Source organism: Frieseomelitta varia, unplaced genomic scaffold (assembly GCF_011392965.1).
Source record: "Frieseomelitta varia isolate USP_RPSP 00005682 unplaced genomic scaffold, Fvar_1.2 scaffold_331, whole genome shotgun sequence".
NCBI lineage: Eukaryota > Metazoa > Arthropoda > Insecta > Hymenoptera > Apidae > Frieseomelitta > Frieseomelitta varia.
In genome coordinates this window covers 131,936-143,107 of record NW_025110070.1, presented here as the reverse complement: position 1 = coordinate 143,107, position 11,172 = coordinate 131,936, and the positions used below count along the sequence as shown (strand labels likewise).

Genomic DNA, 11,172 nt, shown 5'->3' with positions numbered 1-11,172 from the left:
CGAATTGAATTGAATTTCGTGCATTTTGCCACGTTGTGAGAAGTAACGGACTGCTTGATTAAAGATTAAAGTAGAATAGTAAATAAATTTTTATTCAAACAATAATTAAAACTTTACAAAAATACGTACGTTTATTGCTATTGATATGTCTATTTACAAGTATCATGTGTCATGACCATAAAATATGGCATGGATATTTACACGTACATTGTTACGCTTTATATCGGAATTTGAAATTCTGCGATAATAAATATATTTTATTGACGACGTAAGCATTCTGTTAATTGCACTTGATAAGACATTGTTATCTTCCAGGTCATATAATGTTTCATTTTATTCGAGTTTACGAATACAAGAATCATAATCGCCTATCATTTGGCACTTAAAAGTATTAGAACTTTTTATTTCACGTGAAATTTATATCATAGATGAATTTCAACTTTAGAGAATGTTTTCCATTTTCGAAGCAAGATAGAAATCAATATTAAAAATTGTTCACTTTGTTCAGAATGATTAAAAAATAAAAGAATGTTTAAGGTATTAAAATGCCGTACTCAAATACATACGTTACGTATATATTTCGGACGCAGCAGTCATAAACTATATACAGTCACTTCTCATCGTCGTGATAAGATGTGTTAACTGTTCCGAATTTTTCGCTCATGTCAATGATCTCTTCATCTTCAGGATTGTCTACGTATTTATAAAATTTCGCTATTATAGAGAATATAATTATATCGACGAACATCAGTACCGCAAACAAAACGAATTCAAAAATCTAAACAACAGAAATAAACAAATGTTTCATATTAGAAAATAGTTCAATAGGTGTGAGTAGGTTGAGTAATGTAACTTCTCGAAAAGTTTGACGTTGTGAATAATGCATGACTCGTAGCGACGTGAAAGCAAATGATCAACCACAATCGTTACCGGTTAAGCACTCGAATCATTTCAAGAAGTCGCGAGTGTACGATTGTTTTTTTTTTTTTTTTTCAAAAGCATGCAAGAGAGATGTTTGATTAGGCGTTTAAAAATAAAATTGTTTCTTACCTGACGATCAAAAATCGAGATTTCCGCCACAATGACCACAATGAGATTACCAATGGCTGTTGTTAACAGCCAACAAGCTTGTAAAAGAGATTTCATACTGATAGGTGCTTGCGTGAATGCAAATTCTAGGCCAGTCACCGAGAACATGACTTCACCCATTGTGATAATAACATATTGAGGAATCAACCATAACATGTGCATCGTGTTTGGTTCGGTTACAGTTATAAGGTCAACCTTCGATCCTTTTTCAGTAACAGATCCGACAACGGTATAAACTCCACCAAGTTTGAGAGGTACCTCTTTTTTTACAAACTCATTCAAACGTATGTCGTACACCCCATGTGCGACTTCAATTAGTTCAGTTTCGTGGAAAAGAGAACTATTTATCTTTAATGTCTTGACGACGGCATCTTTCTGTATTAATTCTAGATCAACATCGGGTTGCGACGGTTCGACATAAATAAGTCCACGTATTAGAGGATTGCCATTCGACGATTTGTCTATCGAATCATTATAAACGTGAGATAAACCGTTCTGCGTTATAGCCCAAGAAGTCGCCTGTTTTTCTAACACGAGCATCTCCCCTAAAAACATACAATAACTGTTACACAACCGTCAATTACAGGAAAGAAAGAATTTTGAAATCTGTTAAATTTTCTTCACTATCTTCTTCTTGACACACCTCGAGTTTTATTCAGTGCTGTGATACCGGCTTGATCGCAAACAGAAAAGTCCGCTTCGTAACTCAATTTTCTTTCGCCTTTCGCTTCGATATACCTGTCTTCCCACATATCCATACTTTTAAGAGCTATAGATAATTCAGGATCGTGCACTGTCACTCTCACGTTACAATCCAGAGTATTGAAAACACGCAGCTGCGCGAGATCTTTCGACGGCAGAATCGGATACGTTTTCTGGAAAATGACGAGAAAATACTCAACGTGAAAAAAAGAGGGGCATCATGTTCATTGTCAATTTAATCACGTATGTACCTCGAGATCCAATTCAACCACCGCCGCTGCGACAAATGACAAAGAAGCTAAGAAACCGCCGACAGAAAGTATTCTTAGCGGTGTTCGTAACCCAATCTTTCCCATAAGCGGATAAAGCCAACTTTCGAACAGGGGTATGAAAATGAGGACCAAAAGAGGATTGAACACTTGCATCTGATCTGGTTCAATCAAGAAATTGCCGATTTCTCCGTTCATCCTGGTTGCTTGGAACGTCCATCGAGAGCCTTGTTGATCGAATAGCGCCCAAAATATCGGTATCGGTATGAATAATACCATCACCTGCAGGGCCGATTTAATGTCGTTTATCAGTAATCTGTCGTACTTGTCATCCGCATAGTCGAGCCAATACTTCCTCTTCTCGCCCTTCGACGTGACTTTTCTGTAGATGGCGTGCTGAAAATTTCGAAACATTACCGGCTGGCTATTTGTCCTCGCAGCGCGGTAAAATAAAAAAAACATTAAATAAAGCAAATGGTTAAAAACTTACGGAAATGCACCTAGAAACATTCAAAACGACATTACCTGTCGGTTTGACTATTTTGTACAATGGCTTCCCAAGGACGAATATCACTGAAGGGAAAGATCAGAAAACGGCACTGTTATTGTAGGAACAGTTTCAAAGTTTCGACTGTGAAACTTACCGATAGACAGTGTCATAAGGATAGCTGGTACCAAAAATGCCAGAGAGTAACAGGTACTGTCGCCGAAGCATGAAACACTGCTACGAAGCACGGGTGTGAGGAAGGTGGAGATCAAGGATCCGGAGTTGATGGAAAAGTAAAATAGGGAGAAGAATGTGGACAAGTATCGTTCCTGTTGCGGCAGTATGAATTGGTCACCACCGAATGCGGCCACGCAAGGTTTTATACCACCTGTGCCAATGGCTATAAGGACTAGACCGAATAGTGAAAATTCTCTGCAAAACGACACGTTTGACAATCACAATTACGACGATGATCGATGCTTTAGTTCCAGATTTCTAATTGATATTTACTTTATTATTCTTCATATTTGTGACTAAGAAGACAAGGACAGCATGATTGAAAAAAAAAAAAAAGATAAAATGAAATATTAATCGTACCTATCAGGTATTCCCAATGGGGGCACCGCGCTTAAAGATAACAAAAGTTGTCCTGCAGCATAAATAATGCTTAGGTAGAAGATAGTGTGGAATTTTCCCAATAAAGAATCGGCTAACATCGCCCCAAATATAGGGAAGAAGTACAGCAACATCGTGAACACATGATATATGACAGTAGACGTATCATCAGTGTACTTTAGTTGGTTTTTTAGATAAAGCGTCAGTACAGCTAAAATAAATATTTAATTATTACGCGATTATTACTTCCCGAAATAACGACGATTGTGTAAATGCTTCTTTAATTAAAATAAAACTGGCACACGAAATTAAATTCCAAGAACTTTATCATTTTGGAATTTTTTTACTCGTAAAGATATTAAAATAGATAGTAAAAGAGAAAATATTACAATGATGAGTATAAAATTTCTACATACTGCGCATCCCATAGAAAGAGAACCTCTCGCAGAATTCATTGCTAATGATGAAGAATATCGACTTGGGATACTTCAGCTTCTGGAAAATTAATTGCAGAAATAAAAGTATAAAAATAGTGATGTGGAAAACCAAATGCGAGAAGAATGTTAGCTGCATGTTTCACGCGACCCAATTATTCGTTAATTTCGTTGTCGTTTGATTAAAAGGAATTTTACTTTTTTTTTTCTGTTGTAAAATGCGAAGGCCGCGTATGACGCGCACAATTATTTACGCCGTCGATTCTATTTGAAAACTACATAATTGAAATTGAAGAACAGCATTCAGTGACCATTTAGTTTCACCAGTAACGGATTCGCAATTATGTCGTGATTAATCAACACAGTCATTAGCTTGTCCTGTTGACTCGTTATACACGGGTTTTCTGTTGAATCAAATAAAATGTAAATTGTTACAAAAATATACTAAAAATTGTAGATTTTCTTTCTTCGCTTACAGAGACTATTTTTTTTTTTTTTTTTTTTTTACTGGACTTGAGATCAATGGAAGTGATAACATTCTGACGAGTTTTTTTAATGAATTGCGACTTGCATTTAGATTAGACACAGAAGAACTAGTATCAACTGGTTATAAAAACATGTTCTTCTTGCAGAAGAACTAAATCAATTGGTTATAAAAAAATAGAGAAACAAAAGCTTTGTTTTTTAGCTCAAAATGAACGTTATAGTAATGACAGTGGCTTAACGAATTTAATTTTTATTAATTGTCCGTCAGGTTACATGATCAGTCGTCATACGAAATAAAAGAAATTCTTGAAGACTTCAGCAATCACGAATACATTGGTGAAAAAGAATTGCGGGTTCTAACTTGCGAAATACAAGGAAAATACTCCTAGCAATATCATTTATAGTATTTACTAACGCAATATAGAACAAGTAATAACACTTGTTATCTATGAACACTATAACATGTGACATTAACATATATTTATAGCGTGCACCAGAAATAGTCTAACCAAAAAAAAAATATCTAAAATTCTATATCAATGTTTTATATTTTCCCAGTATTCCATTTAAATTTCATATATTATTTCTATGCGTGAATGTATGTGATTTGCGTTAATCTTTAGAAAAGTACATGCATCTTTTTTTTAGAAAAAAAAGGAAAAATGTTCAGCATTATTTAGGAAACAATTATTACGATAGGAAAAGGTTGTCGTTTCTTTTTCTATTCTAAAAAGCGAGTTTCTTTTTACAGAAAAATTATGTATTTTATACCAAACAAGAAACGAAGGAAGAGTGATTGAAGTAAAGCTGATAGAAACGTTATTTATTTAAAAAATCGAATGTGGATTCATCGAAAATATACTTTATTATTTAAAAATATGTATTATAACTTTTATTTAACTACCTCGATACAGTCGATAGCAGCTCGTTGTAGATTACATTTTCTACGTGAAACGTTCTTCTAGTTTTACTAAGGAATGAAATAAAGCAAGGAGAATCTCATGAAATTTTTACCTTTTTCGTTTCTTTATCATTTTCCGCAGTCATTGTGATCGCTATTTAGTATCTGCCCGTCAATCATACGAGTCATATGAATTATGAAAATTTTTTACGAGACACTCCAATAAGTTTTACGCGCAAACAGCATATTGGAAGAAGTTGCACAATGGCGAAGGAACTGTGGAGAACAGTTTCGCGCGAGGAATTCGAATAAATTCTTGGAAAAGCGAGTCACAACGCATCGATGGACATCACCAGTTAGCCGTGATTTTTAGATCGATATTTACGAACGACGAGCGACGTACATCACTGTTGGTAGTTGAACGTACACTGTTGATTTCGTCGCGTACCTCCGATATGTAAGCGCTACGATTAAGTCTCATGGTGGCATTGACGAATATTGCTAGGTAGTGGTACGTCTTGCGTGCTCAAAGCAATGTGAAAGTCTTCTCTCAATACACGGTTAGCATCTTAACGGTGTCGCGTATAAACAACATTTGTAACGAGATGCTAGAAAAGAACATTTTTTTCTGCAGAATTGCCACAAGTATTAGGAAAGAACAATTGTAAGTGTAACAATTCGCGCAATTGAATTACAATCAAGCGTTTTTTACATTACAAACGAATTATGGAATTATTACGACGCTTATCGAGGTACTATATTCTGATAAGATAGCATTAATTTGCTGAATTGCATATATTATTTTTTTTTATTATTACGCTTAAAATGTACTTAAAAAAATATATTGTAAGCATGACTGTGCAGAAAGAGATTAAAACAATTTCTAGCAATGTTCCGTTTCGTCTCCATTCTTAAAGATAAAAAGAAGATGAAAAATAATCTACGTTTTTAATCATCATGATTACTAACGATCGATATCTCGATTGAAAAATTATTTTTGCTTTGAACGATAACGATTAAATTCATAGGAATTTATTTTTCAAGAAAAATACTTATATTGTCAAGGTTTAATAAACAAGAAGCAAATTTTTCTACACCAAAAAAAAAAAAAAAAAAAAAAAAAAGTGAAATCTGATCTCGATTTCCAGTTAAGGTATCCGTGACATTATTTCGCGAGACATCCATTTTGCAGAGGCGTGACGATGCAAGCTTATCTGCATTTACATACAAAGTCACAAATGTGCTTGTCAATTATATCATAATTTTTTTTTTTTAAACAAAGCGTTGATATCATTCTTTATTGCGTGTATATAAAATTCATTTAACTGAGTGAGAGCGTTCGTAAAATTGTGTATGTTTCCCGAGGAACAAGTTTATCGAGATTAACGAAATTCGCACTTTTTTTATTTTCCTTTTTCGCAATGTTACGCAAGAGGTGATCACTGGCATCCTACGCGAGTGAAAGTGAAATAACAATAATCGGATAATCAATTCGTGTTAGAATCGAACATCGATTTATCCGAATTTTATTTATTCGCACGATAGAAAGAAAATTATGTATGAATTAGATATCGTGGAATCTCAAGTTGTAGGAAGATATGGACGATCAATGGTAAAATTATAATTAGAAGATATGATGATTTATTTGCGGTATATATAATATACTAACTCAAAATAATAATATGATAAATGTTAAAAAATAATAATTACCAATGTTAATTCATCACCAATTCTACAATACTACAAATGATGATTTATTTGCGGTATATATAATACTAACTCAAAATAATAATAATATGATAAATGTTAAAAAATAATAATTACCAATGTTAATTCATCACCAATTCTACAATACTACAAATAGAAAAACGCTAATAACCTCGCTGTCGATGCGACAATAAATAAAAAAAAATAGAGAAAGAAATAGAAATAGAAAAATACTTTATATACGTTTAATGAATCGTTCCTCGACATCGAGAAGCAGCAATGTTCAATATTTACCTTTTGATTCTCGTCCATGCTACCCTCATTGTCCGGATAATCTGAAAAGCATACATACGTAATAGAAAAAGAGGTCGATAAATTCTCGCGATACAATCACACACGTTTATTTTACATCACTATTTTACATTCGAGTTCAGTGCTCAATCTATTGTATTAACTGTGCCAACGTACAACGTGTGTTAATTATTCTTTTTACCACTCTATCCAACAAAAAATTATCCTATTTAAAGTTGCTCGTTCTATAAACGCATTGACTTTCACACATGGAGGAAAGTTTCTATCACTGCAGATAAGGCCTTTCAACTATCACATTTTTTTAATACGATAATACGTAAATATATAATACGTAAATGTATTACGCTCGCGCTTTGGCGAACACTGAATTTAATTGAATGAACCGAAGGATCGTCCTGCAAGGAAAATTGATCATCCGTTGTGTTAAGATATCGCGTTACGACAATTGTAATTTAATGGGATGAAAACACCGGTTATTATAACCACTGAGTAACTGCTAAATGAAAACTGCTATGTAACTAAAATCTGTCATGCCGGTTATTAATAATAAAGGCAGCTGTAGTAATTTATAGTAGCTCTCGAATTGGAACACGGTTTAATCAAACCGTTCAATTAAGTCAAAAATGAAACAATTTGACCTGTGTTACCCTGCCAAATATCGTATTACGGTTTGTTGACCGATCATTTTGAACAAAACGTAACAACGTAGGAATGTATGCCCAATTCAAGTTCATTTGAAGCAGAAAAAAGTTTAAGTCTTGACTTAAAAAAAAAAAAAAAAAAACAATCGAGTCGATTTTACATTAGATAGCATGCTTGAGTTATCAAAGTTTAAATTTCTGCGATATATCTTTTCATCATTTGATAACTGTAAGGAAAAAATGTAAATGTTGAAGCTAAATGTTTGAACATTATAGAAATATTATATTAAAAGTTATTTTATAATAAATCCAACTATTATTTTATATTTTAATCCAACTATTATTTTATATTTTAATTTTTAATCTTTAGCCTCAACATTTACATTTAGTACTCTATATAAATAACAAAGTGAAACAAATAAATTCTTAAAATGCAAATCGAATACCTTGTATTTCGTTGACAGAATGTTTCCTCTCACTCATAATTGCTTCGTAATTTCTTAAACTGAACCTGTTCTTACGATGTTAAACCTAATACTGATTCGCTTTTTCAATTGTATTATCATTTTACGGCTATCAATCAAACAGCCTTATCGATCAAAACACGCAAGCTAAGAATTAATTCTGAGATTATCATGCGTTTATCATGTTACCATTGATCACGGCTTTAAGATACAGATTTGCCTTGTAGGCTCACTTTTGTGCGATTGCTCAAATTATGGTGAACAGACATGATTGTTATTATTGATTATTGATATCAGTAAATCGACGATGTGTGACAATCTGAAGTGATACAATCAATAAACGATTCATTTTCTGTTTAATTAAAATATTTAGTAATGTACAAGTAAACTTACTTAGGTAATTTCAAATTTCGTTAATGGCAATAAGAAATTACAAGTGCGCAATTGAAAAATATATTTCCTCCTTCGTTTAGGACTTTCGTAGATAATTTTATCTCTAATTTATATCTTATTTACAGATAAACGTGAATTTTACTTATTACATGAATTGTAATTATATAATTATGAATTATAATTATATAGATAATTATAATTTACATACCTCGCGTTGTTAAGAATTGTAATTTCATTAGATAACAAAATTCATTGTACGTCTCGAATTTTTTCCAACGAATTCAATTCAAACGGTGATTCTGAAAATTTCTTGCGTAGCGAGAAAGAAAGTTTGGTCGCGTGACTTGAAGCAAGAGGCTCTATCTAGCTCTATGTGATTTACAATAATGAATAATCGTTTATCATGAAATCATCCAAATTTCAGGCAGAGAGAACTGCCTGATATGCAGTTGATACATTTATAGTGACTATTGTCACGTTGCATGCTGCTCGTAGAAAGTAACGGTATACTTCTGGAGCTTTCACGTCGTACGCCATCGAATTTGTGATTCTGGATCCACAGTTTTACAGGAGAGACTCGTCGCTACATACGAGGACGGGTTACTGTACTTAGTTCACATTATGGGGTTCGATGTGAACCGCTTTCAAGGCGAAGTTGACGAGGAACTTGTTTGTCCAATATGTTCTGGAGTGTTAGAGGATCCTGTTCAGGTATTATCTTTATTTCGTTCGTTTGTTATTGAACACCTCCAATAAGTAAATTTTATGCGTATACGGAAAACCAACCTAACTTTTCTGCCTTCTTTCTTTCATCGTTTCTATAGTCGTCTTATTTTCCATTGACTAGCATGTTCGTGTTGTTGATTATTTTTATACGTCGTGTTATTCACAACGATCGAATTTATTAAAAGTACGCGTGAAAATTTCATACTGATTATATAATGTTAGTTATATTTTTACAACTTTCGTTCTGTCAAAGCATTTGTAATTACTATCCTTTCGATTCCCTGTTTTTTCACAATGACACAAATAACATAAATAATTGTATTGTATGAGTTATTCGACATATTATTTTATATTGGTTATGTATTTTTACATATAGTACTAAGTTTTGTAAAAGTGTAGTTTGGCTTAAAGACTTGTAGGTGAGCAATATGTTACAGGCACCTGTATGTGAACATGCCTTTTGTCGTACATGCATTAATGAATGGATAAACAGACAACCCACTTGTCCATTGGATCGCACACCAATTACATCTGCTCAGCTTAGAGCAGTTCCAAGAATTCTTCGGAATCTGTTGGCCCGCCTTTGTATTAGTTGTGATAATATGATATACGGATGTCAAGTGGTAGTCAAGCTTGATAGTTTAGTGTCACATTTGGAGCAATGTGAATATAATCCCAAGAGACCGATGCTTTGTGAACAAGGATGCAGCCTTATTATTCCCAAAAACGAGTTGAAAGATCACAATTGTGTGAGAGAGCTCAGAAATATTATACATTCGCAGCAACAAAAACTTGCTGATATGAAACGTGAGTTAGGTGAACAACAACTTCAAATAAATGAACACAAGAGGGAAATACACCTTCTAAAAGATTTCATGAGAGCATTGAGAGTTTCAAATCCTGCAATGCGTGCTATTGCTGATCAAATGGAAAGAGATGATGTTATAAGATGGTCTGCTACTCTTCCTAGAGCAAGAGTAACAAGATGGGGAGGAATGATTTCTACACCTGATGAATTGTTGCAGGTAATTGTAATTTATAAGTTAATGCTACTAATTAATTAACTCTAACAAATAATTTAACATTATTTTGTAGACAATGATAAAGAGAACTTTGTCAGAATACAATTGCCCACCTCATATAATCGATGACTTAATGGAAAATTGTCATGAAAGGAAATGGCCTCCAGGCTTAAATTCGCTTGAAACCAGACAGAATTCTAGAAGACTATACGATAATTATATTTGTAAAAGAGTCCCTGGTAAACAAGCAGTGTTAGTTCTTTTTTGTGATAATACCCATATGCCAGAAGACATGATGATTGAACCTGGATTAGTGATGATTTTTGCACATGGCATAGAATAAAATTTTATACCAATGTTTACTGTGCATGTCAAAATAATTTGATGTATATCCATTCTGTTTGTTATATTCGTGACCAATCTTCAAGGTACAAGGAATACCTTTGTACTTATGTGCAAATATTGGGATATTTTCATAATTTATCTTGCAATTAATGCAGGATATCTTTCAAATTGTATTGAAAGAAACAAATGACATGCCTTTTGTGATAAACAATTGTACAGACGCAATTGCCACATACAAAAAATCTAATTGAATGTCTGGATCATTACACTGTGATATACTATTTCATTGAGAAAATTCCTGAAATTGCGTGATAAATGGTAAATCATTTTTGGTTCTTTCGTATAATTGTACATTTCTTCAAATTCAATTCTTTGTCTAACATCTAACAAATCAACTATTTGTCAACTATTTCAGGAAATTTTTTTTACGTATATAGAGAAGTCTGTAAGTGTTTTATTATAATGCTTTAGACAAGTAAGAAACAAAAACTATAGAAATTATCAATATGGTAATTACTATTATTAAGATATAAATGTGTTCTAAAAGATTAATGTCAAATGTCTGAATGAAGAATAATT

General features: G+C 33.0%; 2 protein-coding genes across 5 annotated transcripts; one reads left to right on the top strand and one right to left on the bottom strand.

Moving 5' to 3' along the window:
* Positions 1–71: 71 nt before the first annotated feature.
* Positions 72–8,221, bottom strand: LOC122530193 (peptide transporter family 1). 2 transcript variants are annotated; one of them, XM_043656940.1, is made up of 10 exons: positions 8,090–8,221; positions 6,985–7,025; positions 3,579–3,657; positions 3,145–3,373; positions 2,705–2,979; positions 2,551–2,633; positions 2,043–2,456; positions 1,733–1,964; positions 1,051–1,634; positions 72–778 (listed from the first exon to the last, which is right to left on the bottom strand). In XM_043656940.1, the coding sequence occupies exons 1-10, from the start codon at positions 8,124–8,126 to the stop codon at positions 611–613; spliced, it is 2,142 nt and encodes a 713-aa protein (XP_043512875.1). In that variant the 5' UTR covers positions 8,127–8,221; the 3' UTR covers positions 72–610. The 2 variants fall into 2 exon arrangements, with proteins under 2 accessions (XP_043512875.1, XP_043512876.1); XM_043656941.1 differs by lacking the exons at positions 6,985–7,025; positions 8,090–8,221 and adding an exon at positions 5,097–5,475.
* Positions 8,222–8,774: 553 nt separating this feature from the next.
* Positions 8,775–10,628, top strand: LOC122530155 (E3 ubiquitin-protein ligase NRDP1). 3 transcript variants are annotated; one of them, XM_043656858.1, is made up of 3 exons: positions 8,775–9,211; positions 9,664–10,251; positions 10,322–10,628. In XM_043656858.1, the coding sequence occupies exons 1-3, from the start codon at positions 9,122–9,124 to the stop codon at positions 10,589–10,591; spliced, it is 948 nt and encodes a 315-aa protein (XP_043512793.1). In that variant the 5' UTR covers positions 8,775–9,121; the 3' UTR covers positions 10,592–10,628. The 3 variants fall into 3 exon arrangements, with proteins under 3 accessions (XP_043512793.1, XP_043512794.1, XP_043512792.1); XM_043656859.1 differs by having other exon boundaries at positions 8,776–9,211; positions 9,638–10,251; XM_043656857.1 differs by having other exon boundaries at positions 8,777–9,211; positions 9,646–10,251.
* Positions 10,629–11,172: the final 544 nt, after the last annotated feature.

What these genes read in the sequence shown, in the direction of transcription:
- LOC122530155 (XM_043656857.1), top strand. Translation starts at nt 9,122, where the DNA reads ATGGGGTTCGATGTGAACCGCTTTCAAGGCGAAGTTGACGAGGAACTT. An exon ending in TGTTAGAGGATCCTGTTCAG is followed by an intron (nt 9,212 to 9,645) that starts GTATTATCTTTA and finishes AAAGACTTGTAG; the next exon opens with GTGAGCAATATGTTACAGGC. An exon ending in CACCTGATGAATTGTTGCAG is followed by an intron (nt 10,252 to 10,321) that starts GTAATTGTAATT and finishes ATTATTTTGTAG; the next exon opens with ACAATGATAAAGAGAACTTT.
- LOC122530193 (XM_043656940.1), bottom strand. Translation starts at nt 8,126, where the DNA reads ATGAGTGAGAGGAAACATTCTGTCAACGAAATACAAG. An exon ending in CTCTTTCTATGGGATGCGCA is followed by an intron (nt 3,374 to 3,578) that starts GTATGTAGAAAT and finishes TATTTATTTTAG; the next exon opens with CTGTACTGACGCTTTATCTA. An exon ending in ATGTTTCTAGGTGCATTTCC is followed by an intron (nt 2,457 to 2,550) that starts GTAAGTTTTTAA and finishes CGAAATTTTCAG; the next exon opens with CACGCCATCTACAGAAAAGT.